Raw genomic sequence first — 18,795 nt, forward strand, 5'->3', positions numbered from 1 at the left:
GGGCTTGCCCTGAAGGCTTTTCTGCCGACTGTGCAAGGAAAGAATGTCCTGACTCTGACGGACAACACAGTGGCCATGCACTACCTCAACAAAAAGGGGGGGGCAGGGTCACTTCCTCTGTGCAGGGAGGCGATGCAGCTCTGGTTCTGGGCCATCCAGCAGGAAGTTTTGATCTCGGCAGTTCATCTGGCCTGCGACGAAAACGAGACGGCGGACGCTCTGAGCAGGCAGAGCGCAATCTCTCACGAGTGGGAGCTGGCTCAGGAGATTCTCCTGTAGATCTTCGCCCTTTGGGGGACCCCTCAGGTGGATCTCTTTGCCTCCAGTGTCAACCGGAAGTGCGAAAGGTTCTGCTCGCAGGAATTTCCTCCAAAAGGAGCCTTAGGAGACGCGTTTGTGGTGGAATGGTCCTTCCTACTGCTGTACGCGTTTCCTCCAGTCCCCGTCATTCCACAAGTGCTGCAGAGGTTACGGAGGTTCGGTTCCCGGATGATCCTCATTGCTCTGGCTTGGGCTCGGAGGACGTGGTACCCGGACCTTCTCGACTTGTCCATCTGCCCTCCACGTCGTCTTACCTACCGAGACGACCTGCTCTTACGGGAGGGGGGGGTCAGGTTCTCCATCCAAAGGTCATATCCCTCAACCTTCACGCTTGGCTTCTGAAAGGTTGATGTATAAGGATAAGGGACCTCCCTGAATGCGTGATGGAGGTGTTGTTTTCGGCCAGACGGCCAGCAACAAAGTCCCTGCACCGTTGCCGTTGGAGAAAGTTCTGCGACAGGTGCAGGGTTAAGAATGTGGATCCTTTTTCATGTGACATTCCTGTGGTTCTGTCTTTTTTTCTTTCGTTGGCCCACAGGGGCCTGCAAGTAGGTACTGTTAAAGGTTACCTGACGGCGCTGTCTATATTTAAGCGCTCGTCTGAGGAGTGTTCTTATTTCAAAATTCTTTTAATTTCTCATTTTCTCAAAGGACTCACTAATGTGTTTCCGCAGTCACCTTTCCAGGTGCCTGGTTGGGATTTGAACCTTGTTCTGAAATTCCTTATGGGTGCACCGTTTGAGCCTTTACATTCTTGTCCTTTGAGGCTGTTAACCCTTAAAACTGTGTTTTTAGTTGCGGTCACTTCCGCTCGCAGATCGAGTGAGTTGCAGGCACTTTCAGTTAAGCCATCCTTCACTATGTTTCATAAGGACAGGGTTGTCCTTAGAGTTTGTCCTTCCTTTCTTCTGAAGGTGGTGTCGGAATTTCATTTAAGCCAGAAGGTTGTTCTTCCAGCATTTTATCCTCCTCCACATGCTGGTAAGGAAGAGGAGAGGCTCCGTAGGTTGGATCCTAGGACAGCTTTAAGTTTCTACATTTCTCGCATGTCCCGGGTCAGAGTGGACGATCAGCTCTTTAATGGTTACGCTGGAAGGCGTTTGGGACAAGCTGTTACTAAGCAGACTTTGTCTAGATAGATTATCTTGGCAATTTCTGAAGGTTACCGCTTGGCGGGTTAGGACCCTCCGGTAGGCTTACAGGCCCATTCTACTAGGGGTATGGCTGCCTCTACTGCCCTGCAGAGGGGAGTTCCTATTCGTAACATCTGTGAAGCAGCCACATGGGCTTCGGTCCATACTTTTGTACGACACTACTCCCTAGATTCTATCCATGGGCAGGATCTGGCCTTTGGTAAGGCGGTCCTTTACTGTGCAATTTGATTGGGCATTCTAAATTTCTATATTCTAAATTCTTTTTCCCTCCTCCATACGTTGGTACTTCTTTGGGAGTCTGTCATAGATATGGAATACGTCGCAGGACCCAATCCCCTCGAAGAACAAGTTACTCTCTTACCTGGTAAAGTTCTTTCGATGGGATGGTCCGACAACGTATTCCATATCGCTCCCTCCCTACCTGCCCCGCTACAGAATTTATGCGATTGCAGCTTATGTTTCCGCAAGGCTTTCTGTGGTCATACTGGCAGTGGTTTGGTGCCACATGTTCTGGGGAAAAAACTACAACTGAGGCTACGGGCGTCATGCGTCCTACTTATAACATCCGGTGACGTCGGCTCGACGGAGGCCCTCGAGGACAGCGTATCAACGTCATTGACGCAGGACGCAGAAAGATTTTCTGAAGCAGCACAGCTGTGGTGATTACTGTCATAGATATTTAATACATCGTCGGACCATCCCATCGAAAGAACGTTACCATGTAAGAGAGTAACTTGTTCTTTACGATCAGGCCCAAAACTCTGTTCCTACAAGATCCTGCAATGCTACTGGGTTTCATACTCTCACGTCCCGTCCCCTTTCCTCCATACTGTATGGGCGTCCCTTCCTAGGGACGGGAGATGGAACCTTTTTCACCAGAAAAACCTTCTTCCCCATAAAAGTTAAAGGCGCGTGGGGTGCGGCCCTGGGAGCATGCGCTACCCTGACTCTGCCCCTCCCCTAACCCCTGGCGCTACACCTCAGTCACCTTTACTGCGTTGACGGGAACAGGCCGAATTCTCCAGCGCTCCTGGGTTTGGCTTCGGCCATGTAATACCATGCGCTCTTCCCTGGATATTCTTCTATTTTTGTCTTTTTCTTTTCAATTAGGTACTTGGTCGTCCGATGCCATGCTCCTCCCCGGCGCATGTCCACTTCAGCGGGCTTCAGCATGTCTCCAGCCTCCGAGGGGCTCTTCCCTACATGACCCCCATGCTCGTTGCCACCACTGCCTTGGTCCCGACCACAGCTGGGAAGGTTGTTCCGTGTGCGACGCACTGACTCCACGTGCACTGAAGAACAGGCTAGCTAGTTGGAGGGAGCTCTTCCATAGGTCGCTCCGGAGGACCTGAAGGACTTCGTCAAACATCACTCGAGGCCGAAGGCCTCTATTTACCATTGCACCAAGGCTAGTCCAGCTACCGGCCGAGGGGTCTCTGGATCCTTCCGGTGTCTGTGCAGAGGGACCGCAAGGTTCATTTACACCTGATGGGCTATGCCCTAGTACCGGCATTTTCCGAGGGGGATCCTTCACGCAGCACTACCGGCAACCCTCCCAAGGGCAATACGCCTTCCAGGTCGTGACCTAAGGTGCGGGATAGACCTTATGTTCCAACAACAAGCGTCTTGTGCGGGGCTGGTTCCAGCGAGCCAGGCACCATGACTTCGGTACGTGGCACGCAGCTTGACAAAATGGCCACTGCGCCAGACAAGATGGCCACTCGTCCGATGCCCCCTCTGGCAGAGCAGGTGGAGGAACGAGTCACAAGGTGAGACTGGTGTCGACCAGGTGCGTGGCCTAAAGTTTATCCATCAGCAGCGCAGGGCAGGTTTCCCCTGCACCCCAGGCAGTGTGTGCCCCGGCAACCGCTAGCACCTCCGTCAATATCACCTGCCACCTCTACAGCCGTCGATGACCGGTTCTTCAATGGTTTCTTAGGGCTGATGCAAACTCCCCAGATGAGGCTTATCCTCGGGGATGCCATCAGGAACATGCTCTCCCAGGTCATCCCACCGGCACCCATAGTCATTCCTCCTATGGCTCCTGTGCCAAAGGCCCCAGCGCAGCCACCGCTGCCTCATTCATCATATGTAAAGAAAGAGCCAGTGCACCTTGCATTTATGGATCTCAGCACTGCTTTTGACAAGGACAACATAAGTAAGTTATGGTAGGTGCTGTTGTCCTATGATTTCCCACCAGGGGTCTTGACTCGCCTTTCTCTACATGAGAAGAATGTTGCATGTGCAAGATCAAGATCAGGATCACAGGGTCACTGCACGTCTTGGTTTCTAATTCAGACTGGGGTCCGGCAAGGGCGAGTGCTTGCACCGATTCTATTTTCCTTGTTTATTAAAAGTTGTACAGGGCCCTGGTGGATGTACCAAAGATGGGGGGTATGCCATGCCAGTCTTAGTTTATGCAGATGACTCTGCTTATAGCCCGGTCCCCAAGAGCCCTGCAATGTTTGATTAATAGCTATGTAGCATTTATGGGAGAATTAGACCTGCAGGTTAATTCTAGAAAATCTGCAGTTGTGTGTTGTGGACCAACTAGGAAGAAGGGGAGGTTGTAAAACTATGTGGTGTGGGAAGGATCGAATTCCACAGACCGACTCTTTCGACTACTTGACTATTTAAAAAAAACAAGTGTGTAGTATGTGGCAGTCAGTGGGGGGCATTTTTTGCTTCATGGGGTTAAAGATAGTTAAAAAATGTATACGGCCAGGACTACAGGAATCGTAAAATATGGTACTGCTATCTGGGGCTATGTGAACCAGAAGGCAATTCAATATGAAGAAAATGCCTTTTTGAAAAAGTTGTTGGCCCTACCATTGCCTGCCCCGAACTCTGCTGTCCACAATGAGTTGGGCTTGAGTTGCATCATGGATGAGATAGCAAGAGAACCAATCTCATTGTGGCACAGGGTCTGGGCAAATCCTAATGCTTCCCTCTCTCAGCATCTATTAAGAAACATTGTAAAGCATAATGGTGCATCACATATTAAATAGCTCTTTTATATAAAACAAATGCTACAGAATTTAAGCTCGGAGGGGCATCTGGATGAGGCAATCTTATTGACCAGGACAATTTCTTTTTATTTTTTTACATTTATAAAGCTCCTAAACCCTCAGGACGCTGAGAAATGGAATGAGCCGATAAATGGGAAAGAGTGTGACAGCTTGGATTTATTATTAAAAGGGACATTTTAGAGCGATAAACCCTCGAATAGACGTTTCATGTTACTATCAACAAATGAAATTAAAGACTATTTGGTTTGGTCCCATAAGAAATCCCAAAGAAGTCCCATTACTAGAGCCTATTTCAATTGCTTACCATTGGGGTAAGTAACAGCAAATAGAACAGGATTGAGCATTCATGCTGGTTGTCCTGTGTGGTGTGCAGGCCTGGAGGATTTGGCACACTTCCTGTTTTGCCCCAGTTATGCTGGGTTAAGGAGGTGTTCGCTGGTTCCGCTTTTTAGAGGAAATCACTTTACCCAGTACGGTCCAGCGCTTCTCTTCCTGCTGAAGGCATAAGCCCCTTTGACAGCTTGGGCCTTGTCGAGCTTTGTAAGTAGGGCACTGAAAATGCGCCAGAAGATGATACAGCAAAAATAGAACCCTTTAGTAATGAACTAAAGTACAGTTTCCCACGAAGTTGGTGGTTGGAGTGTGGGGGTTGTATATTACTGTTCTAACTGAAGGGGTTGGTCGAATTTCTGAATATTTTAATACTTGTATGTGTGGATTTTATATAATTGTGTTTTAAGTTTTGTGATTCTTACTTTTATGGATATTGTTTGTTTGTTTATTTATTTCTAATGCGCACCAAACCCAGGGGTAACAGGGCGCAACAGTAAGAAAATGCAAAGCTTACATAGTTACATAATTACAAGTGAAGTCGCAATAAAACATATATAGTTACAAGTATATTCATAGTGAGACATGTATACACACATACAGGTTGTAAGCAAGTTATGAACAGGAAGGATGAAAAGGCACAAAATCAGATATTAAAATATCGTGGAGGGATGGTCCAAGGCATCCTTATAGGTGAGGATAATGTGGCGGCTCCATAGGCTAGTGATCAGTAGAATTGAGCATGTTAATGTATTTTGTTCTAAGTTGTATCTCAATAAAGTTTTTATTGACTGACTGTGATTCTGTCTCCACCCCCCACCTTCCACCCCACAAGGGGTACTGCTTCAGTTTTGGAGGCTAAAGGTGGGCTCTTAATGGTGACTAAAGGGACGTTTTAATTATGACTCTTCAATAAATAGTAATGCTGTCCTTATTGCTTGTTTACATTTGTCACCTTTATTTTTCACAGACTTTGAAGATTCTGCGCAATTCTGACTTAAAGCCATATATTATATTCATTGCACCGCCATCGCAGGAAAGACTGCGTGCACTCTTGGCCAAAGATGGAAAAAACCCAAAGGTGAGACTGGTTGTTTCCTTCAATATGCAGTATTATCTGATAACACAAAACAAATATTCTCTTTGTTGTGAATGTGCATTTGGTAAACAGTGCAACTAAATCTTATTTACTGACATTTCCAGTTGGGATTTTTTTTTGTTGGAATGTTTTACTTGCTTTGTTTTTATCATCTCACCAGAAAAAACATGGGGCATAATACATTAGTTTGATCACTAGTGAGAACACACCATCCTCCCCTTTTGATTAACATCTTATCTGCTTTGGGTCAAGACTAGCTATGCTCCCAGATAAAGACCTTGAATCTAGTGCTGTTTCGGTGCTTGCCCACAACCACTTACTCCATTTGTTGCATCATAGCCAAAGTGAATAGGAGCTGAAAGAACTGAAAAACATATTTTTGTTAAAAGGAGAGGGTGAGATTATGTAATGTAATCATCATCACAGACCACACAATTTACGAATCCAACCTTCCCATTTAACAAAGTCCTGAAAAGCCTAAGCCACCAGCACTTGTGCTAAAATGTTCCTACTGTGTCTCAGGGAAAGTTTCTTATATCTTCCTTATGTTATCAACCCAGTATCCCTCCAACTGGCTGCCTGCCTAGCGTTTTCCAAACAACCCTTTCGTTTTTCCCAGTTGATTAATCTGGTCGTACACTGGCAAAATTAAAAGAAAAATCTTAATGGGCATCGTTAGTTGCCAATAGTGGACATCTGCTGTGTCACTTTCTCTTACTTTCCTGTGGGCCCCAGCCATCCTGATGCCAAATTCCAGTCGCCAATTCATCCCCCATGCGGTCAACGGGAGCTAAGTGCATAGAGATGACTTCACTTTTCACATTGTTTTATATTTCGGGAAGCATGTCTGCATGTTATACTCATGCTTCCCAAATATGTTTGGCTGCTGAGGTTTGAGAATGTCCTTGTTTTCTCCCCAGTTCCTCCTATATATTGTCCCGGAGTGAGAGCAGGCCCTTCTGGACTATCAGGTTCTGTGGTATGGCATTCTGCTACCACCAGAGGGGGACAAGTTGGTATTCTGTAAACCGGATTATCACTCGGGTGTGATTCACACTTGCTCATCCTAAATTGTTTGCAGCCCTCGCTCCCCGGTGACTCATTACACCATTCATGGTACCCCATAACTCTAGGAATTCCGAAACGCCTCTGCGACGTGGAGTATTCCCTGCCCTCTGCATTCCACTTTGGCCACGCTTGGATAGAAGGCCTTAAACCTCTTTCGTAGGTTTGATTTTGCTCATGTCCCCACTCCTGGGAACCTGTTCCGCTAGTCACCCGGGTTCTCGTGCAATTATTATTTTTTTTTACATTTATATAGTGCACAGACAGCCCAATGGCATTGTGGCACTGTTACTTGCAGTAGACTTAGTTACATTCAGCATACGTTAGTGCATTGGAGAGCAGAGATGTAATACATGTTATGCATAAAAACGTACACAGTTCGTAGTATCCCGGGGAGGGGGTGGACGTCATGTCGGGGAGTAGGGTGATCAGGCGAATAGGGTGGTTTTCATGGTTTTACGGAAGGCAGTGAGTGATGGTTCAGCTGGCAGGGCAGTGGGGAGGGCATTCCAGTGCAGGGCGGCTAAGTAGGGGAAGCTGGCGCCACTTGCTCTTTTTACCATGGGTACGGTGAGCAGGTTTCGAGTGAAACCTTTGAGGGAGCCATCTCAAGATGTCCTTTGCTTATGGTCCAGATCGTAATAAACTAAGGTCACCGGTAGAATCGCCGGTAGAATCGCCATCTAGCAATCCCATACTCAAAATTCTGAGTGGACAAACAGATGTGAGGCAATCTTAAAAAAATATGACATCAAAGTTGACATGCTTCGTGAGAATCCGGATGCAGCCAAGCTTAAAATCTGGCGTACAGATTGGGATGAAACTTGTGTGGAGAGATCGGCCGCTAGTCGAATGTGTGATGTTCCATTAGAGGCCACGTGCCTTTAACACTCTTCAGAACTACGTGGCATTATTTCCCAATCCGCAGGCACGTAAACTTTTCATGTTGCTCAGACTGAATATGTTTAAAACCGTTGATCGGCTTCGCCTATGGAAGGGTTATGATCATCTGACACCTGAATGTAGGTTGTGTTCTAGCAAAAACGAATCACTTAAACATTTAGTGCTATTTTGAACTAAACTAAGATCTGAGAGGACCATTCACCTGGGTCCCTGGAGCCTAAACCATCAATCCTTGTGTGCAGACGACGTGGAAGTTGATGTTTCAGGGGACTGATTTAAAACTAATACTTCTTTTGACACGGTTGTTGGAAATAATTGAAACACGTTTGACACCAACAGAAGGAATATTCCTTGTAAACAGTAACATTGGATGAAATGACATAAGATGATGTTAGATGTGGAAGTCATGGAAATGGATGGTTTGTTGGAGTTTGTGATATGATATATGTTAATATGTGTGTGTACATGTTGTACTTATTTTAAAGGTTTGTAAAAACCAATAAAAATGTTTTAAAAATAATAATTCTTTAAAGTTTCTGCTCGACACAGGGACTCGCTGACCGCACTTCTGTTTCGTGAGATTGAGAAGAGCAGAAAATAGGATGCAACCATTTTATAGCCTACTCCAAAAATATAATGTAATTGTCCAGTGTGTTTTCTGTCTCGGTTTATGGTCACATTTTAAATGGTTGTAAAATTGTTATTGGTTCTCTAGAGATATTGAAAGTAAACATGTGGGGCCTTAAACCATCTGTCATAAAAGAAGGGAAACCTCTTTTTTTTTTTTAAAGAATTTTTATTATTTTAACCAACAACAAACCAGTCCAACAGTGCATGTCACAAATATTAAGCATCACATACATTTTCATAAAATGCCACTGTTCTCCCTTTACCCTCCCCCTTTAACTTGAGCTTACTCTCCATCGCTTTCCATTTTAGTTTCTTCTAGAGATTCCTCCTCGTCTGTGTTACCAGAGGAGTCCTGATCATGTGTGTCCTTGGGTGGAGCCGTTCAGCGTGGCTACTAGGTTTCTCCAGGCCATTAGGGTTTCTGTTTCCTCCTCCCCTCCTCTGTTGGCCGCCTCATACCACACCACTGTTACGGCGTCCATCCCTTTATGGAGATCATGCCACCACACCTCTATTTTGGCTCTATGGCTCGCCTTCCAGCCCATAGCAATTCTACGCTTGGCCAGTATATAGGTCAGTTTGCTCACGTGTTTCAGGTTGCGAGGCCGTACAAAGCCGCCCACCATACAAGCCCATACAGATTCCACATCCAACCGAATCCCTTTCTCGGTTAACCGGTGGGTGACTTTGCCCAGAATTTCCCAATCTCCGGGCATGCCCAGAACATATGCACCATCCCCGCGTTCACCTCCCCACATTTAGGGCATGCTTGTGTTTCTGTGTTCTTAAATCTGGCGACTCTCTGGGGGGACACCTTTTGTGATATCTTTGGGCCCTTTCCCATAGCCCATCATGCATAGGTGCCCCCACTTCATCCTCCCAATCCCGTCTCAACTGGGTCACCTCCTTTCCCACCCTAGACATCAACAGTTCGTAAATTCGTGAGACTTCATGTCCTCCTTCTGAAATATCATACATTGTTTCTACAGCTTCGTCGGGTTGATCCGCAAGTACCGATTCAGGCCATGACTCTCTCACCCTCCGCACCACTCTGGTATAGGTAATATATTGCCCCGGATGTAGTCCAGTTTCATCTACTAGTTCTACATATTGCATTGCTTTCACTTCTTTCCATAGGTCTCCCAATGAAGCTATACCCACCAGTTCCCAATGCCTGCAAATCATCTTCCTTAGTTGCTCGTCCACACCCACCAATGCCACCAGCAGCATCTGCGGGGAACATGGGGTCGGGTTCTCCATAGCCCGGCAAGCTCTACGCCATACCCCCCCACCCTAGTTGCAACAGCCTCGAACGCCCCCCTCAATTCTGGTTTAGACACCCATATCATCTTTCAGGACAAACGGGGCGCATTCAGATCTTAATAATCTGGACTCCGCTGTGGGTTCTTCCATCAGCCACTTTGCCACATACTGTAATTGGCTGGCCAGGTGGTAGATCTCAAAGTTGAGCAGTTTTATACCCCCTCTATCATACGTGTTTTGCAATTTCCATAAGGCTATCCTGTTCCTGGTGTTGTGCCAGATAAAGCCTCTGCATAGGTTTTGTAATTTACCAAAGAAACGCTTGGGTATCATAAAGGGGATATTCACGAAAAAGTGTAGTAGCCTGGGCAGTGCGAACATCTTCAACAGCGCGACCCTCTCTACCATGGCCAGGGGGTGCTTCGCCCAGAATCTCATGCTATTCTCCAAGTTTGTTACTGCCCTCTCTGTGTTATATGTATGTTCATCTTCCACTTTGTGATAAATGTCTACCCCCAAGTATCTAAAGGTTCTAGTCTCCCAGGGTATCTGTAATACTGGTAGATTCTCCTGCGGGATCCCTGTATATCTATCCAGAGGGAACAGGCTCGATTTCGTGGGATTAACTGCGATCCCAGAGAGCGACGCAAATTGCTCCATTACTTCCAAGATGTATTGCAGATTCTCCTCTGGATATCTCAGGTATAGCAGTATATCATCGGCATACAGTGATATGAGATGTGGTCCCCCTTTGCATAAATTCCAATCGTTTCGTATTGTTGTCTCAAATATATCTCATGGGGTACTAATGCGAGGATTTACAGCATCGGGGACCAGGGGCAGCCCTGTCTGTGCCCCTACTAAGCTGCCATTTATCCGAAATAGTAGCCCCCGTCTTGACCCTAGCTAGTGGCGAGCTGTACATCAATTCAATTTAACCCATTTTAGGTACCTGGGCCCTAGTCCGTACTCTTTCAGGGCTGCCATCAGCCAAGGCCATCTGACTGAGTCAAAGGCCTTCACCGCATCTAGTGAGGCAATTGCTACTTCTTGCGTGTCTCCTTCTGATTGTTCTATGACGCGGTGAAGCCCTCTAAGATTGTCAGATATGCTTCTATGTGGCACATATCCAGTCTGATCCGGGTGCATGAGTTTATCTACGACCGGTCTCAGTCTGTTCACCAGCACCGCCGTAAGAATCTTGCTGTCCTGGTTTAGCATGGATAGCGGTCTGTATGACCCGCAATCCGTACAAGGGAAAAAGATCTTTATTGATTTTTACTTTGATAATTCAAGCAGTGCCCAGAGTAGAACTAAATGTTTCATAATCTACCCTGGGATGCCATGCCCCTCAAATGCCTTGTTGTCAACGTATTTTGACTTGTTAGCAAAGACATTTAGCTTGTTTCCATTTCCTTGGGTCTGCATAGTACCCTTGCATTTATCTGCATTGCGGATTTGTTTGTTGCAACACAGATAGGAGCCTCTGGGTTTGAATCCTTGCACGTGTACAGTCTTCATTCTGTTTCTAGGCCCGCTGAGTTTTCTCAGTGGCCCCTACTACATAGATTTACCTTTCCACCAGTTTAATGTTTCTTTTGGACATGTTCCTTGTGGGATAGTGCAGCTGCTTTGATTGCCTTGCTGCATGACTGGAAGCCTAAGGGACATAGGAACATATAGGCAGACCTCCATTACAACGGGAAAAGCGTTGGGAGCAGAGTAGGCTGGAAAAGGAGGTAGCCAAGTTGCATCATTAAAGGTTTTTTGCTCTTGTTCCACACCAAACAAGAAATAAGTAATGCTGCCTAAAAATGACTTTACGCTGCACAGCACCTACTGGGTAGATGAGTCTCTTGACAAGACTGTTCTTACACACGAAAAACGAATAAATGCATTGTGGATGCTGCTGCAAGGTCTTCTATGGAAATGTCTGTTCCCTCTTGTTAAGATGGATTTTCAGAAGCAGCCCTGTGTGAGGGTTTTCCGAGAGGCCTTCCTAGTCAGTGAACAGGTTAAGTCTATCCCAACTATAAACAGTAGGGCAGACTTCAAGAACTATGAGGGTGGTGTAATAGTACACCTATTCTCACACAGAGCACTACAATAAAACTGGCAACACAGGAGTACAAAAATAGATCAATTGATTAGGCCTTTAAAGTCTAAGCAGGTAAATTAAACATCAAGCAGCTTTCACTAAAACAAACTTCTGAACATATTTACAGAAGGCGATCTCCGTGTGAGATCTACACTTTTCACTTAGAATAGTAAAAGCAGTTAAAATGAATGAAACAAGAGAAACTGTGAGTAGTTATGTGAGGAAACAATGCATTTAAATCCTTAACCACATACTCTGCCTTTTAAATATAATTGGATTAGAGCTCTACCAATCACAACCAGGCAGTGGAGGTTGGGGAGTAGACTTTAGGACCAACCTCTGGCAGGAGGGGGAGGCAAGAAAATGGGTATGCAGGCTTGTGCCTTAAACTCTGATTTCCTGAGCGACCACCCCTAGGGTACTCATAATTGTTGGGCTACATAATTCTGCCATTGGTTCAGTTGCAGGGGATCCAGGGGCCAAAGATGCAGTGGCTAATGTGTGACTTTCTTAATATTTCTAATCTAGGTGTGTCCTCCATCCCGTGTCCCCAAAATAAATCACTTGAGAAAAGGAAGTAAGGCAAAAAGAATTTTCTTACTGCCAAGTCAGTAGAGGGTTCCACCCATTCCAAGTAGCTGGGGGGGTTCCATTGATGGCAATGGAAGGAAAATTGCAAAAAGAAAAATGTTCCTAAAGACCTATCATTCCTGCTGTGTACCTCGAAATAAGGGAATGCAGGGTATTTTCTTGTTGCTAGCAGGCCTTGTACTGGGAGTCGGGGAGGGGGAACGGCCCTCACTAGTCACTGTTCTAGCTGGCTGCTGTTGTCATAACAGGGGCCCCCACAGCCCCAGCGGTGCAGGGGGCCTCACCACCACATGTCCTAGGCAAATGGGCTAAAAAAAGAAATTAAAAGGTTTTTTTTGTTTTATTTAGTCACTCTGCCTTCATAAAGAAATTTCTGTTAGAGTGACTACAAAAAGAAAATATTTCTTTTTGAAGTCGGAGGGCTTCTGCCACCCCATGACATGGGAGCCTCTAGGCTGGCGGCCTCCATGTAATGGGGTGAGGGAGCTCTATGACTTCCAAAAAAAATCGTTTCTTTTTGAAGTCACTCTGCCTTCGTAAAGAAATAATTTCCATTATGGGTTTGGTCCTCAACCGAAATAATTTCTTGATGAAGTCGGAGTGACTTCAAACAGAAACTATTTATTTTGGAAGTAATAGGGCTCCCCTCAACCCCATGAGGTGTGCGTGTGTGTGGTGATAGGGTGCACATTTAAATGTATCGGTGGCTACCTGGGGGTGTGTGCGCCTGTATGGGGGTGTGGGGTGTCCTACCCTTTCAAATGTTGGGAAAGGTGCTAACATCATGGGTGGTGGAAAAGGGGCAAACATATAAGTGTGGGGCATCTCATTTCTTTATGTATTCTAATGAGACTATTCTAGTGCATCTTCAGTGTTACACGTAGTTAACTCTCTCCTTTACTCACGGATGCTCTGAGAATAAGCGGTCTCCTGTTCCCTCTCTACCCTTCCAATCACTTCTTTGGCATGCAAGTACAAAACCTACATCAAGATTTCAAGTGTCTAAAGAATTATGCATTTGAATGCAGGAACTAACAGTGAATTGCTTTACGTTAGTAATTGCTGGGCCTTTGTTAACAGCGAAAGCCAGGTGCCGTTTAACATCTGTTTCCTGTTCTGTCCGGCAACGGCTCAGTAGGTCAGCCAGGTCTATTCAACATAGACCACATTTTCGGGGAGAGGGATGGGGGGGGGCTGAAGCCCAGTCAATGGTGTTGCGCCACTACTTGTGTTTAATCCCTTGTTTAGTTACCTCTAATCTTCATTACTCCTAGTTCCACTCTTCCTCCCTCAGTACTTACCTATGTGGCAAGGAGCCTCCTACGTAAGCACAGGGACAAGGATAAGGAACATGGAGGTAATTCTGGGCCGAAAAGCTAGTTTTAGGGGTTGGGTCAGGGTGTTGGAGGGAGAGGGGATGTGTGTGGGGTGGGACGGGGATTGTGCGATAAATCATAATGGTCATCCATGTCCAGGCTAAGCAGGCATGTTATGTGGTATTAGGGGCTAGAGAGGCATTTTGGTGCAGCCAGTCCAGTAATTTCTTAGTTTGGCTTGACTTTTTTTTAAAAAAAATTAATATTTGATTTTATTAGATTTTTATAACGGGTCACAGAAAAAATGTAAGCAATTGGTTACAGAACATAGTTGAGGTCTTTTCCATTAAGTATCCACACATAAACCTTATGTATTCTAACAACTTCAGTCCTCAAATCTTCAAAGTGACCATTTAGTTTTTCACCACTAACTATCTCAGAGGTTGGAAGCATCATCAACAAACTCAAACCCTCAAACTGCCAGGGCGACAAGTGCCCAGCTCCCATTATTAAGGAGGCTACACACAAATTAGCGCCTTTCATCACTGCCTTCATAAACTTGTCCTTCAACTCAGGCATCGTCCCTTATAACCTTAAGGACGCTTGGGTCATCCCCCCTTCTTAAAAAATCCTCCCTATACCCGAGCATACCCAGTAACTACAGGCCCATCACCACCGTTCCTTTTCTGCTTAAAATATTGGAACAAGCTGCTTATCTGCCGATCCAGGACTACCTGGAATCTAATAAACTCCTCGGCCTTAGACAGTCTGGCTTCCAATTTAGGCACGGAACAGAAACTGCCCTCAGATTGAGGATCTAAAAGACACCGGGAAGTTGGCTCTTCTACTATTGCTAGACTTATCGGCTGCTTTTGATTTGGTTAACCACCAAATCTTCTGCCGGCATCTCAAATTGGCTGCACATTTATCTGACACAGCCACCACCTGGATCAGATCTTTCCAGGATAATAGGTCTATGCGGGTCTTCTCCCCCTCTGCATCCGCTGAACCCTCACCGGTCCAGTGCGGTGTCCCACAAGGCTCTTGGGTTTCACCAACACTTTACGTGTTCACAAAACCGCTCTTCGATATTCTCAACTATCTGGGTGTCGCCTAGACTAACTGCGCCGATGACACCCAGATACTCATCCCAATCACTGGATACCATACAGCGTACACAAAGGTATCCAACGATACTAAAACCTTGGGCATCTATCTTGACTCTACTTTATCACTCTCCAGACAAACTAATGCTGTAATCTCAGCATCCGCCTACATGTGCAAACTTATCCCAGCCTGCCGACCTTTCCTTAGTACTGCTAACTGCACCATCCTTGCCAGAACCCTTATTATGTCAAGACTTGACTATTGTTATGCCCTCTACTTAGGAACCAGCCAATGAAACCTAAGTAAGCTACAGGTCACCCAGAACGACGTCATCCAGGCAGCTCTAAATATTCCCAGTAATCAACACTTTTCTGATCTCAGACGCAACCTACGTTGCCTCTCAGTAGCCCAAAGAGTCTCCCTTAAAACGCTTGCCCTCACCCACAAATAGCTGGCCAACCAGGCTCCCATCTACTTGGCAAGCCGATTCACACCTCTAGCCGTCTGCAGAGAATAGCCCAAGCTCACTGTCTCTGCCTTCCTAGGTTCAAGCTTCAGAAAGCTGGCGGGGTTAGCTTCCCGGTCCTAGCCTCTAAACTGTGGAACTCACTGCCCAACCCTCTCAGATCGGAACCCTACTTCCACTCCTTCAAGAGCAAAGCCAAACTGTGGCTTATTGCTCAAGACACCCTTGAACTCCCACCTGCCATTTCGGCTATAAATCCTCCTTTAGAATGCATTGTTGCTGCCATTGTCCGGCATGCACCCTGATTGTATATACTTTGTATTTTGCCTGTAAGTCATTTTTGATTGTATATATATATTCTGTATCCTGTCCTACTGTTTTTGTTGTATAGTATGTCACTGTAACTGAAGATATGCGCCCAGATGCCTTTGGGCCATGCGCGCTATACAAATAAACAAATACAAATACTAATCCTTTAAAAGCAGTCCTTCTGCCCAGCTCTCCTATATGGTCTGGAGGTGCTGAGGATGAAGGATTTGAGTGGTAAAACTGTTGAGGGAGCTTCCTGGAGAACGTTATTGAAACATAGGACCATCAGTCCCCATGGAATTGTTGTGCTTGGAGTTGAGCCTGACTTCATTGGGTGAGCAGGTTGAAAGGAAGAGGGGAGAACTATTCCTAAAGGCTAAGATTTCTCCAGTGTGCCCAATCATGAAAATGTTGGGTGCCAACTGTGGGAGAAATGGATTTACCGAAAGTGACACGTTTGACGATCTTGCAATGACTACATTTCAAACGAAAAATTGGTTCCCAAATTGGAAAACCAGGGGCGGATATCAAACCTTAAAAACATCATTTAAAGCCAAATTTGATGTATGTGATTGGAATAAAAACTACGATCACATCTCCACCTTAAAAAGTCGCAGGCATGGGTCTAGTGTGGTTCATAGGTTCAAAAGACCCCAGCTTTACATCACTCTGAGCCCAATCCTGAGGTACAAAGGCTCATGCTGTGTCTCTTTATTCATCAACTACCATTGTTGTGAGTATTGGGCTCCCAAATGAAACTATCGTTGGAAGACAAACTGTCTCATATTTACAAGAACAGCACCACTTTGGAAACATCAAAACATCTGTTTACAGAGTGTATGACTTTGAGATCCTTTTATTTTTATACTTATGAGAACCTTGTTTACGACTATGACTCCATTAAATCTGATGTCTTTTGGACCTTTTTGTTTGAACTCTCCCTCAGTCGCAGTAAACCTTGCACTCTATAAGGGTATAAGTTACTGGCTATTGGCCACTTTAGTTTCTATAGGTATTGTTGCTTGTTGGTTATAATCTTGCTCCACCCTAGTAAAACTTGATTTGTGAAAGTTTACTTTCACATGGCGTATTTTGCACATACCCGGGTATTGACCGTTTCTGTTCTGCTTCCTGCATGCTTGCACATGTACTCTGATTGCTGCTTTCGTGGTCTTTGTGACCTTGCTTTATTCTAGCGAAGCCTACCTGTTATGCTCATGCACATGGTGTATTTGTATATATTTGGGCCATAACTGCTCTTTTTCAGTTGCTGTTATACTTGCATGGGAAAATCGATTGCTACTGTTGTAGTGTGGCGTGTTTGTAGTTTAGTATAGCTTTTCTATAAAGTAAAAATACTAACTTGCGAGCATTCAATTTGTACACTACAGATTTGCATATACCTGTTTAGCATATATGCCGATACAGTCACAATGATGTATTTTATTGTATTTATTCATCCTGTGCACATGGTATGGGAGTTTGCAGCATCTGCATTTAAATTTGGATAATTTCCCATTTGGGATGTTTTTACGCAGGTGTATATCTCTTAACTAACTTTAGTGATTGATGCATTGATTGTAATTGTAATTGATGTATGCTTTTTAAATGTGCTTATCTTAGTATTGCTGTAAGTGTATTATGTGTAATGTTTTGTAAAAAGTAATTTGACTAATTACAATAAACAATAATACGATCTCATCTTAACAAAAAACCCAAGGTGCTGCCGGCTCCGAGCGGGATTTTGCAGCTGCAGCAGTCACTCTCTGAAACTCAAAAAGAGTGCTGGTGCCAGACAAAAAGGTGTTAGCCACCAGCAAACACTGGAACACATTAAGCACCAACCTTTAGTCTTCTCTCTAGACAGCTGTATTTGAGTTCTTCAATTGATGTCACATAATGTGTATTGAGAATCACAATAGAAAATGCACTTGAACAAAAGGGCCTCTGTTTTGGGGACAGCAGCAAAGTGACATCATCAAATTTCTGACGGAAAATGAGGACACTGCAAAAAGAAATCTTTGTGGTTGATCTTCACATTTGCATTTTGTAGGCTTTGGAAACTGTAGCCCGATTCAGTATTCTGTCCAGAGGTTTTATGTGACATTGCCAAATTTAATTGCCTTTTTTGTAGTAGCAGACTTTGTTTGACTCTGTGTCCAGTCTGTTTCTTTGTTGTGCTTTTGTTCTGCTTGCATGTAACAGTGGGAGAATGTTGTAAAGTGTTTCATTTATTTTTAGGAAGCTAACTGTGAGCATCTACCCACATCGCTCACTATAAATGTTGGTCTTCTCAGACAATGTCTTATAGAGAATAAAGCGCTCGCCCTTAGTGAGACGTGAACTTCAGTAACCCTTTTTCCTTTTTTTTTTTTTAACAAGTTCAAATCCATGCATGGAACCAGCAGGAGTCGTTATTGCTCCTGGTTGGTAGCGTGGTGTTTAGGTTGACAAAAGTGTACATAAAATGTATGCCATTGTTGAATGAGTATGATAGCCACATGCAGTGTACGATCCTGCAGTCACGATGCAAGTCACACCTACAGTGTTACTTAGCATTAATAATAGTCATTGCCCTGAAGAAGGTCACCAGAGGTTGCAAATAGTGTATGACCTCGCGAGTGAACATGTTGGAAATACGGCACAGTAATGAGTTCGTTCAATTTGAGCAGAATAGAATTGTTATAATCCAGAAAATTGATATTTTCTTTGGATTAAGGCATCCAAGGAAGATCACTTCCTTAGCTTTAAAAGATTGTAACTGACGACACTTACGGTTGTGTGTTTTTTGTACCCACGTTTTAAACAAAAAACATGGAACTTTGATAAAATGTCCAACAACACAGCAAAGTACTAGAATTAAAGACAATTGAGTTGGCTGCAAAAGCATTCCTCTGACACGCACATCTGAACAAGCAATAAACCTACATCCCATCACCTTTTCTCCCCACTTATTGGATAGTAATCATATAAGGTCAAGACTGGAGCATTTTGCACAAAAACACTGCAAAAGCTTTAGTGAAACTTGTGTGCATGTGCAGGACTCTGCCCATCCCTCCCATGGCGTCAGCCCTTGCAAATCTTTCTAGCCTTTTCCCTTATTTTCATCAAGGC

The 18,795-nt window shown here is 44.9% G+C and overlaps 1 protein-coding gene across 5 annotated transcripts in view; it reads left to right on the forward strand.

Annotated features, from left to right (window-relative positions):
* The window catches only part of PALS1 (protein associated with LIN7 1, MAGUK p55 family member), a 908,688-nt gene that overhangs the window by 840,513 nt on the left and 49,380 nt on the right, over positions 1-18,795 (forward strand). For all 5 annotated transcript variants that reach the window (XM_069638717.1, XM_069638715.1, XM_069638719.1 and 2 more), the window contains one exon: positions 5,805-5,915. In XM_069638717.1, the coding sequence (XP_069494818.1) occupies positions 5,805-5,915 (111 nt within the window). The remainder of the gene's footprint in view (positions 1-5,804; positions 5,916-18,795) is intronic.

Source organism: Ambystoma mexicanum, chromosome 14 (assembly GCF_040938575.1).
Source record: "Ambystoma mexicanum isolate Mex_15411 chromosome 14, UKY_AmexF1_1, whole genome shotgun sequence".
NCBI lineage: Eukaryota > Metazoa > Chordata > Amphibia > Caudata > Ambystomatidae > Ambystoma > Ambystoma mexicanum.